The sequence below is a fragment of the Entelurus aequoreus genome, linkage group LG06 (assembly GCF_033978785.1).
Source record: "Entelurus aequoreus isolate RoL-2023_Sb linkage group LG06, RoL_Eaeq_v1.1, whole genome shotgun sequence".
NCBI classification, from domain to species: Eukaryota; Metazoa; Chordata; class Actinopteri; order Syngnathiformes; family Syngnathidae; genus Entelurus; species Entelurus aequoreus.
Window position 1 is genome coordinate 67470268 of NC_084736.1, and position 19450 is coordinate 67489717.

Here is a 19450-nt window from a genome sequence, read left to right on the forward strand (position 1 = left end):
CGGTTCAAATGTGAAAGGCACCTATCCCTGATGATGCAACAGTTGACTGACATTAAGTATTATGCACACTCACCAGGAAGGACTTGTATTTTAACAGAAGCACTTCCACCTTAAAATAACACAAATGGAGTTGATAAATGACAGTTTTGAACATGATGTTAAAGGTGTTTAATAAACATCCATCCATCCATCCATTTTCTACCGCTTATTCCCTTCGGGGTCGCGGGGGGCGCTGGAGCCTATCTCAGCTACAATCGGGCGGAAGGCGGGGTACACCCTCGACAAGTCGCCACCTCATCGCAGGGCCAACACAGATAGACAGACAACATTCACACTCACATTCACACACTAGGGCCAATTTAGTGTTGCCAATCAACCTATCCCCAGGTGCATGTCTTTGGAGGTGGGAGGAAGCCGGAGTACCCGGAGGGAACCCACGCAGTCACGGGGAGAACATGCAAACTCCACACAGAAAGATCCCGAGGCCGGGATTGATCTCACGAATACTCGGGACCTTCGTATTGTGAGGCAGACGCACTAACCCCTCTTCCACCGTGCTGCCCGTTTAATAAACATGTCAAGTACATTTCCTTCTTCCTTTACTCTTTTTGCGAAATGAAACACAACTAATATGCGATTAGTCTGATTTAAAAATAGTATCATTTGACAGCACACATTTTAATACATTAGTAAAATAAATATTTACAAAGTATATACTGTATATATACAGTATGTAGTACAAAAATTGTTTTTATTATGGCCAATACTCTAAAGCAAAAATACTGATTGCAGATATTTCATATGATCATATCTTGGTGTTATGTCGTTTATCTACCAGTCCCGGTCGTCCCAGAGTTCAGACAGGCAGAGTCTGGCTCGTCTGCAGAGTGACTCCAGCACCAGCACACAGGTATACAACTCATCACGTTGTACCAGCAGCAAACTCATCCAAATCCACGATGACCTCATAACACGAGAGTAACACTAAAAGTTACGTGATGTTTTAAACCACATCCCTTCACTGTCTTTCCTGCTAGTTCTTCACATCCTCCCATCCCTTCCCCTGGAGTAGTCTGCTTCCCTTTGGCTTGTTCTTGCAGGTCTTTGAATCAGTAGAAGAGGTGGAGCAGATTGAGACAGAACCCAAGAGCGAGGAGGCCAAACAGGCGCCAAAGGTTCCCAATGGGGCAGTCCAGAACGGGACGACTTCACCCGACTCTGGACACCCCTCTTCCCGCAACTTCTCAGTCACCTCCGGCGTGTCTGATGGCTCACTCAGCACAGAGGACAACATAGCGCTCGAAGCCTCTTCGAGACCCTCAGATAAAGCTCCTCAGGCGGAGCAAGGTAAGAAACCTGATGGGACCAAGTCTCAGGTTCTGGAAGTACTGGAAGAGCCCAACAAGTCAGAGGATCCCAAAGCAGATGAAACCCAGTGTGAAGGTGGTGCCTTGTCAGGAAAAGATATGCCTGATAAGGAAAGGATGGTAGTAGTGTCTACAGAATCCCAGGAACAAAGACTGAAAAAGGAAGATGTAAAGAAAACAACAGAAGAGCGTCCGACTGAACAGTTAAAACCTGAAGACAAACCTTACCTCGGTGTGACATCACCTAAAGAGTTTAAAGGAGAAGATGGCATCAAAGATCCCGGAGCCGAGGAGACTGATAAGAAACTGTCTTTATCAGCAGACAGTAGGGTGTTGAGGGCAAGAGAAGCCTACTGTGCCTCTCAGAAGGCAGAAGCTGATGCCCTGACTGAATCAGATGACTCTCCCTCAGCTATAGAGATGGAAGAGATTCCCAAAGCCAATGTTTCCATGGTGCCCTGGAACAAGAAGGCTCGCTGTGAACCTTTGTCTTCCTCTGAGGACTTTGCCTCCTACACAGATCCGAGACCAGAGCGGGGACAGGAAAAGCCAAGTCCAGAAGACACAGAGTCCATTCTGTCAGAGGAGCCAGAAATGGAGAGCCTCTACCCTCACTTTGAGTCCCTCGATGCATGTACAGACGTCACGGAAGCCAACTCACAACTGTCTGCTGGAGGGGGTTTCTCTGTATGTCGCCTTTTGCTAAAAAATCCAAAGTTCACTAAATAACCTGAGTTCATGCAGATGTGTATTGCTTTGGTTCTTCCAGCAAGAGCTTTTAGACTTGTATACGCTGAATCTGCACCGCATTGAAAAAGACGTGCAGCGCTGTGACCGTAACTACTGGTACTTTACACCTGCAAACCTGGAGAAGCTACGCAACATCATGTGCAGGTACAACAGAACCTGTTTTGTAGTTTTTTCTTACTCGCTTTATTTTGTAGCTGGCTTAGCACACACAGACCATGGCTTCCATATAAACACCAGTACCTAGCACATAAAACTCACTTCAGAGCAGGTATTCTTTCAATAATTATGAGATGTGTCATATAAGTTCCATGACTTCTGTCACATATATATTTCAAATCTGAACAAGATTTTCTCCTTCAAAGTAGGGATGTGTCGATCAGTATCGTCCAATTTTTGGTAAAAAAGTAAGTGATCGCCCATTAATGCCTTTTAGTGCCGATTACCAACGCCGATCCCCTTTAACTGACATCGTAGGTATTTCTAAGGCCCTGGCTGACAAGCAGCTAGCAGCTAATTGTGTGTCTCCATACGCAGTGCAGAGTTAATAATAATCACCTCTTTTACAGCAAATAAACTGCATATTTTTAGAATCCTAAATATAATTTTCACTGGAGGACAAGACTAACATGTTACACACTGAGAGCAAGCCAGGAACAGGCATGCTAATAGCTAAGCTAACCACTAAGCCAGCTTTAAACAACAGCAAGAAATAAGTGCTTTGTAAAGTTTAAGAACTGTAGATTGAACCACATTACAGTAGATAATAATAGATTACCAAGTAGATTAATAGGAGTAGAGAGGTGATAATATAACAACTGTTGGTGTGTCAGCAGTACACGACACGTAAGAGAAGGGCTAATCATTTCATAAATTGGTGGTATTGATGCCAAGAGTAGTATCAGCATTTGATTGATACTAGACTGATTAGGGCCGGGGTCGGCAACCCGCGGCTCCGGAGCCGCATGCGGCTCTTTGACCACTCTGATGTGGCCCAGCTGCATACTTGCCGACCCTCCCGGTTTTCCCAGTATACTTAACGACGTGTTTGTCATTCTTTTTTGGTGTGGGTTCAAAGTGTGGCGCATATTTGTAACGTAACAGTGTTAAAGTTGTTTTTGTACGGCTACCGTCAGTGTAAGCTGTGTGGCTGTTGAACAAGTATGCCTTGCTGTCACTTACGTGAGCAAGCAAAAGCTGCATTCAACATGTGGCCAAGCAGGTATGCTGTTTGGGCAGGCTGTAGAGGGCGCTAAAAGCAGTGCCAGCACGTCCTGAAATTTGGGAGTCTCCCGGAAAATTGAGAGGGTTGGCAAGAAAGACGCTATCAAGCACCATTCAATTAAAAGTCGCGGGCCGCACTAACATTAAATTTCCATATTAAGATGCGTGCCGGTGCGTGTGTCAGAGACCCCTGGTTAACATAGCGCAAAGCAATTTAAGCTTTGTATGCGGTGTTTTTCATTTTAAATTATCAAAAAAATTTTGTGGCTCCCATTGTTTTCTTTAATTTGTGAAACTTTCCAAAATGGCTCTTTGAGTGGTAAAGGTTGCCGACCCCTGGATTAGGGTGATATTTTTTTCCTAAAGTCTTCTTTTGTTTTTGTTTTTTAATGTTAACAAACTCGGGGAATAATTCCCTGGACACAGGAGGACTTTGGAGGGCAAAAACCAAAATAAAATAAAATAATATTAAGAATATTAAATATGGTGTTGGTATAACCCTTTTTTTGCATCACACTAGACATTGGCACTGACGTCGATGTGCATATAACTATTTGAAGGTGGGATGCTGTGGTTCTGGAAACGCACAAAGTTGTGACAATATCTCCTTTCGGTGTGTTCTGCATAAAAGGCATCTGTGAATACATTTACTGTTTACGGCTGTGATGCAGCAATTCTGGTAGCTTCAGATTATTTATGATAATGTTAGGGATAATAGGGGCAGAATAAAATTAAAACATTTTCAGTGTTCAGAAAAAATGTGATATTACAAGAATAACGTCATACTTTTAATGTAAGTAAATCAATGTCAAAAATCCGGAACATAGTAATAATATTAGTTGTAATTAATTGTCATGATCCTACATGACAGTTTGCACTTTGCTAGTTATTCTCCTGTGTTATGTATCATTTCTTACCTGCTTCAATTGTCTACTTTTAGTGTTGTAGTTCCTGCTGCACCTTCATTTTCTGTTATATGTCCCTCCTGCACACCTGTTTTCAATCAGTAATTATGCCTATTTAAATTCCTCCTGGTCCTGTTTGCCTCTGTGCTGCATGCCTAGCTGCTGTGTACTCTGCCAAAACCTGCTGGTTGCTACTTTTTGTTATTCTTCCCAGTTTAGTTAAACTTTTACCTGCACGTTGGCATCTATCTCTGCATCATGGGGTCATGACAAGCTCAACCATGCGCAATCGTGACACTAATATTATTACTATGTTAGTTAGGATAGGTATTTATTCTTGAAATATTTCTCCCTTTTTCTCACTAAATTAAAACTTTATTGTCATATTTCAGTTTCTCTTTATACTCATACTAATACAAGTTAATTCTTGTAAAATAACCTTTCTGACTGTAACCTTGATTTTTCAAAAAAATGAGGGTACCCCTACTTTATTGTTATCATAAAAATTGTATTCTCTACTTTTTTTTATTGTTTTTTGTAAGGTTTTGAAAATGGAATTTGTAAACAAATGTCAGCCTCCTGAAGTGAAGAAAGAACTGCTCTACTGCGACCAAAACGTTGAATGTTATTGCGTCCCTTGTTTTGGAATTGACAAAGAGGTTGAGTAGAGGAGTTTAATAAGAGTGACTGTGGTAAACAATAGCTGCAGAGATATTTTTAGCGCACCTTCTTTGTTGTGTAATTGCAGCTACATCTGGAGGCACCTTGACATCGGATACGTCCAAGGCATGTGTGACCTGTTGGCTCCACTTCTGGTCATTTTGGATGATGGTGAGTCATCACACAAGACCACTTCTTATATTCCCTCCTCTGATTTCAGGCCTCAGCCTCTTATTCACCTCTCTATCTCCCTCAGAGGCACTAGCCTTCAGCTGTTTCACAGAGTTAATGAAGAGGATGAATCAGAACTTTCCACACGGAGGAGCGATGGATACTCACTTTGCCAACATGCGCTCTCTGATCCAGGTAAGGCAGCATCAGTCACGTCCTTACTCACTCAGTCACGCATTTGAAATTCATTCATCCTCCTCAAACTTAACCCTACTTATCTTCAAAAAACAATTTCATTATTTCTCCTCCTTGATCCCTAGATCCTGGATTCTGAGCTATTTGAGCTGATGCACCAGAATGGAGACTACACCCACTTCTACTTTTGCTACCGTTGGTTTCTGTTAGACTTCAAGCGAGGTAATTGAGATGACAGTCTGTGCCAATTAGAGAAGTGAGAGATCCAGTCTCAGCTGTTTGTTTTGAACACGCCATCACACTTAGTTGCACTATGTGCAGTAGGGGATTTTTTATTTGTATCAGGAGTAACTGGAAATAACTGGAAAAACACCATATTTATTGAAATAGTATTTACTCTAAAGGTGTGCGTGTGTCAGCTTTGTTGTTTATTTCCACAATTTCTACAATTTTTTTTACCATATACCAGTAGGTGTAATTACTTTTCATACGATACAGGTGAATCTAAAAAAATTACAATATAGTGCAAAACTTCAAATGTGAAACTAATATGGGGTATAAACTCATTACAGGCAAAGTGAGATTTCTCAAACTTTTATTTGTTATATTTTTAACATGGCTTACAGTTTTTGAAAACCCCATATTTTTTTTAGATTTTCAATTACAGGTTGGTTGGTTAGTTGGTTAAAATGTATTTCGCACATGTTCAATACGAAACATCACATATTTTACATATTTTCTTTACAACATGTCCAAAAAGGAGTAGGAAGAAGCAAGGATTATCTAATCCTCCCCCTTTATGACTTCATAGCAATTACTAACACATACTTCCTGTTCTCAATTTGTACACAATTTACATCAACGTGTTCTAAATACATCAGTTCTTCTCATAAGTTGTTAAATCAGTTATGATTTGCTTAATGAGATGGATAGTATTTAATTTTCAATAAATTCATGACGTTTGTCATAATTCTTCGTTTTTGTACTTAAACACTTTTAGTTTGAATAGCTTCTTAAACTGGATCATATTAGTACATTGTTTGACTTATTTGCTTAATCCATTCCATAATTTAATTCCACATAGTGGTATGCTAAATATTTTAAGTGTGGTACGTGCTGTTTTAAGTTAGATTTTTGTCTAAGGATATATTTCTCGTCTTTTGTTGAGAAGAATTGTTGTGCATTCTTGGGTAGCTTTGTGCATAATTTTAACTGTTTGCAAATACACCAAATCATTGATTTTCAATACTTTTGATTTAATAAATAAAGGGCTTGTTTGTTCTCTATATCCAACATCCTAACTGATCTTTTTTGTAACACTGTTGGTGAATGAAGTGTACTTTTGCAGTTGTTTCCCCATATTTCTGCACAATAACTCAGCTGCGGTAGCACTAACGAGCAGGTTTTCATAAGTTGTAAGCCGTAATCATTAAAATTTAATCAAAAGGAGGCTTGATTTGCATGTTATGAGCCCATGTCACATTAATTTCACTTTGTAAATCAAATTGCTGTAATAAACTAACATTTTGAGTTTCACCTGTATTACATGTTTTTATACTATTACTATACACATATTTACGTGCATGGCCTTATATATTATTTTCTTGTGTTTTCTTTACGTTTCTTGTTGTTTTATCTAGCAAGCTAATATGTTAGCCAACTCATAAATACTGTTGCATGACAAGTGCATAACAAATACAATGTATTATTATATTATTATTTTCATACCCCTCTGGTCCAATGTTTACTACAGTTACATCTGCGGTCCACCACAAAAAAAATTGGACTACCAATAAATAGATTAAGTCCTAGCTGTTTGCTCTTGCTTATAAACACATTTTAACGAGACTGTCTGAATGTAGGTCAGTCCAAACATTAGTCCAGTATGCATCGTAACACCATTTCTTAACACACCTCTTACGCACCTGGTCTGCCAGAGAATAAGAAGACATAGCAGCATGGGTCAGTGTTCAAATTTAGTGGAATATTTAGCAAGTAATCAGACTCCTCTCACTCTTTATTTTTTTACAACTAGTGACAAAATCTAGTGACTTTTTGGGATCTTTTGGACACTTTTGGAGGCTCTTAACAGGTGCTGTGGGTCCCTCTCACAGGTGGCCCTGTCTTGTTTGTGAGATCTAAACTTTAAAAAAAAAAGCAAGCCAAAACACTTGATTTGCTGTTATAAATATTTGTTTTGCTTTTATGTTTTTTTACTCAGTCCCCCGTCAACTGTCTTTATTGGCCCTCCCATGAAGAACGATAGACCATTGGAAGTTTCTTGAACAAGACTGTCAAGAGTCTGATAATAATAATATGCATGTGAAAGAAATTGACTGAGAGAATTGCGATCTCAATTCTAAGCCACAAAATTAGGGATGTTCCGACGTGGGTTTTATTATGCCTATTCCAATACCGAGTTCGGCCAATACCAACTGATCACATGTACTAACTGTAACATTTTCTATGTATTTATCATACTGACAATTTAACAATATCAACACAGTATTTAAACTAGTTCCTTATTGTTTTTATTACATACAATTGTTTGATCAAAATGGTGAGTTCTACTGACAGTTTAACAATATCAACACAATATTTAAACTATTTCCTTATTGTTTTTATTGCATACAATTGTTTGATCAAAACAAAGTCAGTAATACACAATAACTAAACAAAAGCAAAAATTATTACCCGGTCTCTATTACTCATTTAAATTATTTTATTTTTACCCTCAAAGTCTGTGTCCGGGGACATTCCCTGAAAGTTGTTAACATTAACTAAAACAACAACAATAAAGATTTTGGTAAAAATGTTGCCCTAATCAGTCTAATATCGGTCATATACTGATATTATCCTTGGGGTTGACACCAGCAATTCATGGATCGATCCCTTCTTTTAAGTGTCGTGTACTGACTGACAATACTGAAGCACCAACAGTTTCTATATTATCCTCTCTCTAGACTCTTATTAATGTACTTATTAATTTCCTGTTAATATCTGCCTAACGTCTGCCTTAACGTGCTTCCATCTACAATTCTTAAACTTTCTTCTGTTGTTTCTAGTTAGCTTAGCGGCTAGTTTAGCTATTAGCATGCCTGCTCCTGGCTTGCTCTCGGGGTGTACCATGTTCAGCCTCGTCCTGCAATGATAGCAATACTTAAGGTACAAAGAAATGCAGTTTATTTTCTGTAATGGAGAACATTATTAGTAATTTAGGGGAGTGGATCAACACTGTGTACACAATTAGCTGCTAACTTGTCAGCCGGCAGACTAAAAATAAATACAATATCAGCCTGATTACAAGCTTTTTCAAGAAAATTGGTCGACACTGATTGGTGGCCGATCGATCGGCACATCCCTACAGAAAATCAGAATGCATATTTTTTGCTAATTCCTGCAATTTGGTCATTAACACCTACATGAAGTCAAAATATGGAGTTGAATATGGCTATTAAGTAAGGTGATGCTGTGATGATACACTCACACAAAATGTTTATTATCTTGATTATTGTTTATAAGTACTACAATGGGTGTTTTTCCTATATTGTGGTTACTTTATTTAGCTAGATGGGATCTTCTCTGTGGTAGCACGGTGGTGTAGTGGTTAGCACGTCTTTCTTCAGAGTCAAGAAATCCGAAATCCTTAAATCTACTTGCATTGATTTTCTTCGACCTTTAAAAAAAACATCCATGCTCGGTTCATAGGAGACTTTAAATTTTCCTAAGATGTGAAAGGTTCTTTGTCTGTATGTGTTCTGTGATTGGCTGGGTACCAGTCCAGGGTGTTTACGTCTCGCGCAAAGTCAGCTGGAAAGGAGCTTCTGCTCACCTGGGACCTTAATGAGGACACAAAAACTAGATTGATTATCTTCTCCGTGTTTTTTTTTGCCCTTGCAGAGCTGGTGTACGATGATGTATTTGCAGTGTGGGAAACCATCTGGGCAGCCAAGTTTGCTTCATCTAGTCACTTCGTCCTCTTCATTGCTTTGGCGCTGGTGGAGATCTACAGGGACATCATCCTGGAAAACAACATGGACTTTACAGAAATTATTAAATTCTTCAACGGTAAAACACAATCCTTCTCTTAACATCTCTTAAAGACTCACCTTTGAGTTGATACAATTGCCTGGTTTAATTCATGAGCACTTTTTTTTATCGAAGGACCAGTAGAAACACACTGATCTGTATTTTTTTGATTACCCGTATTTTTCCGACCATAGTGTGCACCGGATTAAAAGACGCACTGCCGATGAGCGGGTCTAGTCAGGTCTATTTTCATACAAAAGGCGCATCAGATTATAAATCGCATTAAAGGCCTACTGAAATGAATTTTTTTTATTTAAACGGGGATAGCAGATCTATTTTATGTGTCATACTTGATCATTTCGCGATATTGCCATATTTTTGCTGAAAGGATTTAGTATAGAACAACGACGATAAAGATTGCAACTTTTGGTATCTGATAAAAAAAAGGCTTGCCCCTACCGGAAGTAGCGTGACGTAGTCAGTTGAACATATACGCAAAGTTCCCTATTGTTTACAATGATGGCCGCATGAAGTGAGAGAGATTCGGACCGAGAAAGCGACAATTTCCCCATTAATTTGAGCGAGGATGAAAGATTTGTGGATGAGTAAAGTGCAAGTGAAGGACTAGTGGGGAGTTGAAGCTATTCAGATAGGGAAGATGCTGTGAGAGCCGGGGGTGACCTGATATTCAGCTGGGAATGACTACAACAGTAAATAAACACAAGACATATATATACTCTATTAGCCACAACACAACCAGGCTTATATTTAATATGCCACAAATTAATCCTGCATAAAAACACCTGCGTGTTTGTTACGCTAGCTCCTAGCTCCTCTGCTAGCTCCTAGCTCCATAGAACACGCCAATACAATTCAAACACCTGATCAACACACACAATCACTCAGCCCAAAAGACCGTTCACCTAACCCAAGGTTCATAAAGCTTATATATTTTTTAAAAGTTACGTACGTGACGCGCACATACGGTCAAGCTATCAAATGTTTAGCAGCCAAGGCTGCATACTCACGGTACCTGATATTCAGCTGGGAATGACTACAACAGTAAATAAACACAAGACATATATATACTCTATTAGCCACAACACAACCAGGCTTATATTTAATATGCCACAAATTAATCCTGCATAAAAACACCTGCGTGTTTGTTACGCTAGCTCCTAGCTCCTCTGCTAGCTCCTAGCTCCATAGAACACGCCAATACAATTCAAACACCTGATCAACACACACAATCACTCAGCCCAAAAGACCGTTCACCTAACCCAAGGTTCATAAAGCTTATATATTTTTAAAAAGTTACGTACGTGACGCGCACATACGGTCAAGCTATCAAATGTTTAGCAGCCAAGGCTGCATACTCACGGTACCTGATATTCAGCTGGGAATGACTAAAACAGTAAATAAACACAAGACATATATTTACTCTATTAGCCACAACACAACCAGGCTTATATTTAATATGCCACAAATTAATCCTGCATAAAAACACCTGCGTGTTTGTTATGCTAGCTCCTAGCTCCTATGCTAGCTCCTAGCTCCATAGAACACGCCAATACAATTCAAACACCTGATCAACACACACAATCACTCAGCCCAAAAGACCGTTCACCTAACCCAGGGATCGGCAACCTTTACCACTCAAAGAGCCATTTTGGCAAGTTTCACAAATTAAAGAAAGTAATGGGAGCCACAAAAAAATTTCTAAAATTTAAAATGAAAAACACCGCATACAAAGCTTAAATGCTTTGTGCTATGTTAACCAGGGGTCTCCGACACACGCACCAGCACGTACTTTAATGTGGAAATTTGATGTTATACTTGCCAACCCTCTCATTTATCCCGGGAGACTCCCGAATATCAGAGCGTGATGACACTGCAATTGGCACCCTCTGCGGTCTGCCCTAACAGTGTACCTGCTCAACCACATGTAGAATGCAGCTTCAGTTTGCTCACGTAATTGACAGCAAGGCTACTACCTCAGCAGCCACACATCTTACACTGACGGTACCAATACCCAGAATCCCATGCAGCCCTAACTCTTCCGCTCAACCAACGCACGGAAGGGGGGGGGGTTGATGTGTGGGGGGATTTGGTGGTAGCGGGGGTGTATAATGTAGACCGGAAGAGTTAGGGCTGCATGGGATTCTGGGTAATGGTTGTGTTGTGTTTATGTTGTGTTACGGTGGGATGTTCTCCAGAAATGTATTTTTCATTCTTTTTTGGTGTGGGTTGACAGTGTGGCGCATATTTGTAACGTAACAATGTTAAAGTTGTCTGATATGGCTACCGTCAGTGTAAGCTGTGTGGCTGATGAGTAAGTATGCTTTGCTGTCCCCTGTGTGTGCAAGGAATAACAACATGCGGCTGGACTGGCACGCTATATGTAAATGCTATAGAGGACAATTACTGCAGAGCAATTAGGGCATGCCCTTTATTTAGTAATTAGAGTGTAAATAGGATTATTTTTTCCCTGGGAGTAATCTATGAGAGACACTGAGATCCGTAAGTCTCCTGGGAAAATCGGGGGGGTCGGCATGTATGTAGCTGAGCCGCATCAGAGTGGTCAAGGAGCCGCATGCGGCTCCGGAGCCGCGGGTTGCCGACCCCTGACCTAACCCAAGGTTCATAAAGCTTATATATTTTTAAAAAGTTACGTACATACGCAAAAAAAAGTTGCGCACATACGGTCAAGCGATCAAATGTTTAGAAGCCAAAGCTGCATACTCACAGTAGCACGTCTGCGTCTTTGTCATCCAAATCAAAGTAATCCTGGTAAGAGTCTGTGTTGTCCCAGTTCTCTACAGGCGTCTGTGTATCGAAGTCAAAAGTCCTCCTGGTTAGAGTCTCTGTTATCCGAGTTCTTCCATCTTGACTGCATCTTTCGGGAATGTAAACAAAGAAGCGCCGGCTGTGTACTGTTGTTGCTGACTACGTTCGAAAAATACGTCCATTTCGCACCGACAACTTTCTTCTTTGCTTGCTCAGCTTCCTTCTCCATAATGCAATGAACATGATGGCAACAGATTCACGAACACAGATGTCCAGAATACTGTGGAATTATGAAATGAAAACAGAGCTTTTTCGTATTGGCTTCAATGTGGAAGGCATACCCGTGTTCGCCGGGCCACGTCACGCGCATACGTCATCCTCAGAGGCGTTTCGAACCGGAAGTTTAGCGGCAAATTTAAAATGTCACTTTATAAGTTAACCCGGCCGTATTGGCATGTGTTATAATGTTAAGATTTCATCATTGATATATAAACTATCAGACTGCGTGGTCGGTAGTAGTGGGTTTCAGTAGGCCTTTAAGTGAAGTATGAATGTCATTAAAACATTTAGCTCCATCTTTTGACACTTCAGCTCCCGTGCTTGCACGCTACACAGCTACAACAAAGATGACAGGGAGCAGACGCTGTCGAAGGTGAGCCACGTAAATAAGACCGCCCACAAAACGGCGCATCCTGAAGAGACGCTGAGAAAGCGACTTGTAGATGCTGTAAAACAATGTATGCAACACTTTCACCAAAGAATCGCCATCACATGTTATGTAGACCACAAGGAAGTGTTTTACATTTAGAAAAAAATTATAATATGACCCCTTTAAGTATGCAGCCTTGGCTGCTAAACATTTGATAGCTTGACCGTATGTGCGCGTCACGTACGTAACTTTTAAAAAATATATAAGCTTTATGAACCTTGGGTTAGGTGAACGGTCTTTTGGGCTGAGTGATTGTGTGTGTTGATCAGGTGTTTGAATTGTATTGGCGTGTTCTATGGAGCTAGGAGCTAGCAGAGGAGCTAGGAGCTAGCGTAACAAACACGCAGGTGTTTTTATGCAGGATTAATTTGTGGCATATTAAATATAAGCCTGGTTGTGTTGTGGCTAATAGAGTATATATATGTCTTGTGTTTATTTACTGTTGTAGTCATTCCCAGCTGAATATCAGGTCACCCCCGGCTCTCACAGCATCTTCCCTATCTGAATAGCTTCAACTCCCCACTAGTCCTTCACTTGCACTTTACTCATCCACAAATCTTTCATCCTCGCTCAAATTAATGGGGAAATTGTCGCTTTCTCGGTCCGAATCTCTCTCACTTCATGCGGCCATCATTGTAAACAATAGGGAACTTTGCGTATATGTTCAACTGACTACGTCACGCTACTTCCGGTAGGGGCAAGCCTTTTTTTTATCAGATACCAAAAGTTGCAATCTTTATCGTCGTTGTTCTATACTAAATCCTTTCAGCAAAAATATGGCAATATCGCGAAATGATCAAGTATGACACATAGAATAGATCTGCTATCCCCGTTTACATAAAAAAAATTCATTTCAGTGGTCACTTAAATAAATAACGGAGCAGCATCCGTTGCTCAATATTGCAACATCAACGCCGGAAATGTGTCCCGTGAAAAACCGTCCGACCGGAACCCTCTAATAACTAAAGTTCCATGGGTGAATAATGTAAACCCACTACAGTTTTTAGCGCTTTCATAACTAGTCTACTGACAGATATAAGTAAGAACTTTACATGACTATATATTAGAAATGGCAACAGCGGAAGATAAATGCCACATATGAAGGAGAAAAAGAAGAAGCTTATGACTACGGGGTCGGCACGGACTGCAAAGGCGGAGGCGCGCACATTTTCAGGACTTATGCCGATCCCAAATACACATCAGCAGGTACCAGAAGGTAAGAAAAGTTGGTTTTGCATAATATTGCAAAACAAGTCATATGTCTGCTAATAGGTGCCATTTTGCGGTCCTTATACACGCACCATAATAATACTGGTATGTTTAATGTATGTATATGTATATATATATATATATATATATATATATATATATATATATATATATATATATATATATATATATATATATATATATATATATATATATATATATATATATATGTATGTATGTATGTATGTATGTATGTATGCATGCATGCATGCATGCATGCATGCATATATATATATATATATATGTATGTATGTATGCATACAAATATATATATATATATATATATATATATATATATATATATATATATATATATATATGTATGCATACAAATATATATATATATATATATATATATATATATATATATATATATATATATATATATATATATATATATGTATGCATACAAATATATATATATATATATATATATATATATATATATATATATATATATATATATATATGTATGTATGCATACATATATATATATATAGAGATATATATATGTATGTATGTATGCATACATATATATATATATGTATGTATATAGATATATATATGTATGCATACTTATATATGTATGTATATATATATACATGTATATGTATGTATATATATATATACATGTATGCATATACATATACATATATACATGTATATATGTATGTATAGATATATATACAGTACATGTATGTATGTGTATATATATATATATATATATATATATATATATATATATATATACACAGTACATGTATGTATGTATATATGTATTTAGATATGTATATTTATCTATGTGTGCGTGTGCGTGTGCGTGTGTGTGTGTGTGTGTGTGTGTGTGTGTGTGTGTGTGTGTGTGTGTGTGTGTGTGTGTGTGTGTGTGTGTGTGTATATATATACATATGTATATATATATATATATTTTTTTTTTTTTTTACATTTTAAATGTATATATATATTTTTTTTTTTTTTAAGTATTCTAAAAAATTCTGAATCGATTTAGAATCAGAATTTTTTTTTAAATGCGATTTGGATGTGATTTAATTTTTTGAGCACCCCTACTGGCAATAATTATTATTAGTAGTATCACTGTCCATAAACACTTTACTTTCACTGCTTTCCCCTTTTTACTTGTCAAGGTTTCAAACAATCTTTTAGCTTTCTGCTGAATCAGCAAAAGGCTTAGAGGGATACAACATTGATTTTGCTTTTCCAGCAAAAGCACAAACAACTTTTCCATCTCAAAAATAAGACCACTACGCTGCTTATTAAGGTCACTTTGGGCTAACTTTGGCGGGGTGTTTATCCTCTCTTGCAGCTTTTTAGGATGTTCATTTTCGTTTTCGGTGGTGATTGCTTTTCAATTTGTTTGGCGCACTGCCAGCAGAACAGCCTGCCTTACATTTTGGAGACATAATAAAAAGAGAAGTAATAAGCGTCCCTTCCTTAGTTTAGCTGCACGGGAGGAGTTCGCTGTATTCTCTAGGCGTCTCTCATTTATCATGGCAAATTGGCTCCAGGCCTGACCGTGGTTGTTCGAAGATTTTCATAGTTTGAGCATAAAAAACTTCTTCCGCTTATCCGAGGTCGGGTTGCGGGGGCAGCAGCCCAAGCGGAGAAGCCCAGACTTCCCTCTCCCGAGCATCTTCTTCCAGATCCTTCCAGGGGATCCCGAGTTGATCCCAGGCCAGCTGGGAGACATACTGTTTTCGATGTTCTTAATAACTTTTTTCAACATAATTAGATCGTTTGTCTCCACTTAGCATTGCGCCAACTGTAGCAGTTAGCATGTAGTGGCGTGCCGAATATCATCGAGTCATGTGGCTCCTGTCACGTTGGTTTGGCTGTTCTTGTTCGACGTCACTCAGTCAAAGGCTCACCAACGTGGAGACAAGTTATTGGTCATGGAGAAGTCACAAGGGAAGTGTATATAAAGTGATATACTCTCCGCTTAGCATGAAGGTAAACATGACACCAGAAGTTACTGTTAACCCTGTTAGATTTCGCTCGATGACTATCTTTTATCAATCGCCACGACATAAAACATTTATAAGGCCAAATTTTGAATCTTATTGTTTTACGTGAAGCAACAAATTTAGAAGCCTGATTAAATTAAGTAAGCGCGTTCGTAACCATGAAAAGTAACACACATTTTCATGCAACCTGCATTCAACAAGTAACATCATTAAATACGTGTTTTAAAAACACTTCTGGTTGATGCCAAACCCAAGAAAAGATTTTAATATTTACACAATCATATACATAATAATATATTGAGTGTCGACATGTCAAAAACATATTTGTTGGTGAAACTGATGCTACAGTAAAGTGTAATTTGCCAAAAACTATTTTGTAATATATACATTTTTTTCCTTTTAGCGTGACCTTGATATCAATCAAACTTTATTTATAAAGCACTTTTCATACACGGAATGGCGGTTACACAAGTGCTTTACGCCAAAATAGAAGATAACACACACACACACACACACACACACACACACACACACACACAGCACTACTGGCAATAGCAGAACATGGCATGGCACTGAGGATTGAGGAAAAGCGTCACCTCTGAGGCATCCACACTGGAAAATAACTAATACTAACACCATCTAAAAGACAATATAAAACATATTTTAAAATATACAGTACAGGCCATATGTTTGGACACACCTCATTCACAACACAACTGATGGTCCCAACCCCATTGATAAAGCTAGAAATTCCACTAATCAACCCTGTTAAGGCACACCAGTGAATTGAAAACCATTTCAGGTGACTACCTATTGAAGGTCATCGAGAGAATGCCAAGAATGTGCAAAGCAGTAATCAGAGCAAAGGGTGGCTATTTTAAAGAAACTAGAATATAAAACATGTTTTCACTTATTTCAACTTTTTTGTTAAGTACATAATTCCACATGTGTTCATTCATAGTTGTGATGCCTTCAGTGACAATCTACAATGTAAATAGTCATGAAAATAAAGAAAACGCATTGAATGAGAAGGTGTGTCAAAACTTTTGGCCTGTCCTGTATGTCAAATAAAATATAAATAATACATTAATGAATAAATAAAAACATAACATTGAGAGAATATTAGTAGTAAAAATAGCAATATATAAAATGTTTAAAAAATATATAAATAATAATAATATAAATAATATTGTACTTCTCTATTCATGGAGAAAAGCCAGGCATTGATGCTCCTTCTCTCAGGATCATGTAAATGGATGTGTCCGCTTCTTTACTGCGTACACGAGTATTGAATGGCGCCTTTTTTTAACAAGTGACGTGAGTGCACCGGTGAACAGTTGTCTTGTCTTTCAGAAATGGCCGAGCACCACAACATCAAGCAGATTTTGACCCTGGCGAGAGATCTGGTGTACAAGGTGCAGATGCTGATAGAGAACAAGTGATGGCGGTGAGGGGGGGTGGGGATTATTATGTCTTCTATTTCCTTCCAAGTCAAGCGTAATCATCTGTAGCAGCACACACACACACACACACACACACACACACACACACACACACACACACACACACATACAGTAGTACATGATGCCTTTACAATCATTGTTTGCAGCCTTGTTGACTGTACCCTCCATGTTTGTAAGAGAATATGAAGCTTTATACAGTACTGTAGTCAGTATCTGCAAATACATTTTGTGTTTTACAGAGAAAAAAAAAACCTGAATCCTACTGTAAGGTCAGGCTGTAGTTGCACATTTCAAATCTAAAATGAAGATGAGATACATTTGAAGTATATTTATGAAGAATATTGTTCATTGTCGTTTTAATAGCCAAGGTTTACAAAATATTTTAGTAATACAAACATCACCCTCCTCCTCTGCTCATGTGAAGGAATGAATGGATGCTAGTTTTACACACACACACACACACACACACACACACACACACACACACACACAGTTACGGTAAAGCCTAATTAGAACTGAGTACAATGTCAGCCATTTTATATTGACAGTGTTTTCAATGTCTTTGAGCTGCCTTCCTGCCAAATTGTGTGTCCTTGTTATGCGTGTGTGTGCGTGTGTGTTTTCTCCACGGGGCCGTTTAATCACAACAACGTACTTATTTTTTGTCAGTGTTTTGTTGCTAATTTATGTTACAAAAAAATAGGAGAAAAAGAATGATGGTTTTACGTGACCAAAAATCAAAAGAAAACATATATTAAAATGCTTGCTTGTGATATATTTTGAATATTGATTGCAAAATTATGATAAAGAAAAGCTGTTGTAATGTTTTGGCCGATTTAAACTTTGATGATGACAAATAAATAGTATTTGTGCTTTTAATAACCATTCATTCAAAACTATGTTAGCAACTTTCAAGCTGTTTTATGAATGTGGTCTAATGAATTGCAGTAATATAGATGTTTATTTGTGAATATTAACTGATGTCACAAATTATACTTTAATTTATTGTAATCTTTACTTGCCAATCTTTTTTGTATTACTTATGTTTTCATTCTGATGTTGCTTTTATTTATTTGGTAAGATTTATATTTTTATTTTGTGCCAAGTTCTTAATGTGTATTTAAAAAACAAACTATATTCTGAGAGCTCATATACAATATATATTAAATGGTATATGTTATAATAACATCAGTGGAGTCCTCTTCATTTTTATCGACACACACTGAAACATGCAAAATGTGTTGCTGAACAAACACATTGTAGTGATTATAAATGTTATTAATATTATTGAACCATTTTCATGATTATTGGTCAGTGAACACTTACAATAAACAATGCTGGTTACTTCAAGAGACATATTACATATTGAATGACATCACAAGGTTTAACTAAAACAAGACATCAGTAAATATAATTTAAATAAAGATGGAGTGCAGCTCAGCGATTGGACGAGAGTCTTGGTTGAAATGCAGCTCAGCCACTGGTCGGTTTAAGGCACGGGGTCCACAACTCGGAACGCCATTGGCTGTTAGAACGAAGCTTGAGCTCTACGGGCAGAAGGGTACCTATGCTCGCGTTTAAGTTCATCCGTCTTATTGGGTAAACTCGTCATAAATGGTTTGTTTTATTTGTAAATGTGCTGATCTCCTGCACGTTTAAAGTAATGTGTAATGATATCGTAGCCACAAAAAGAAAATATCGCCCGAACAGGGACTTGAACCCTGGACCCTCAGATTAAAAGTCTGATGCTCTACCGACTGAGCTATCCGGGCTCTAGCAGCCATCTCGGAGTTTATGTTTAAATATATTCTGTTTAAAAGCTAATTTTATCTTCGACCACGGAAAAGCACTTTTATTTTACGTTTTGTGACGATTGTAAAAAAAAAAAAGTGTAGTTGTTGTAAAAACAGGATTTGCAACCGTCTCTTTAAAAAACGTCCTG

At 38.2% G+C, this 19450-nt stretch overlaps 1 protein-coding gene and 1 non-coding gene across 4 annotated transcripts in view; one reads left to right on the forward strand and one right to left on the reverse strand.

Annotated features, from left to right (window-relative positions):
• The window catches only part of sgsm1a (small G protein signaling modulator 1a), an 80367-nt gene extending 62758 nt beyond the window's left edge, over positions 1-17609 (forward strand). For 2 of the 3 annotated variants that reach the window (XM_062051283.1, XM_062051284.1), the window contains exons 18-25: positions 839-910; positions 1038-2054; positions 2137-2261; positions 4992-5074; positions 5160-5269; positions 5395-5491; positions 9170-9337; positions 17399-17609. In XM_062051283.1, the coding sequence (XP_061907267.1) occupies positions 839-910; positions 1038-2054; positions 2137-2261; positions 4992-5074; positions 5160-5269; positions 5395-5491; positions 9170-9337; positions 17399-17487 (1761 nt within the window). In that variant the 3' untranslated portion in view covers positions 17488-17609. The remainder of the gene's footprint in view (positions 1-838; positions 911-1037; positions 2055-2136; positions 2262-4991; positions 5075-5159; positions 5270-5394; positions 5492-9169; positions 9338-17398) is intronic. The other variant, XM_062051285.1, reaches the window with a different exon arrangement.
• A 1598-nt stretch (positions 17610-19207) lies between these two features.
• Positions 19208-19280, reverse strand: trnak-uuu (transfer RNA lysine (anticodon UUU)). Its single transcript has one exon. It is a non-coding gene; the product is annotated as a tRNA-Lys (tRNA).
• Between the last annotated feature and the right edge of the window lie 170 nt (positions 19281-19450).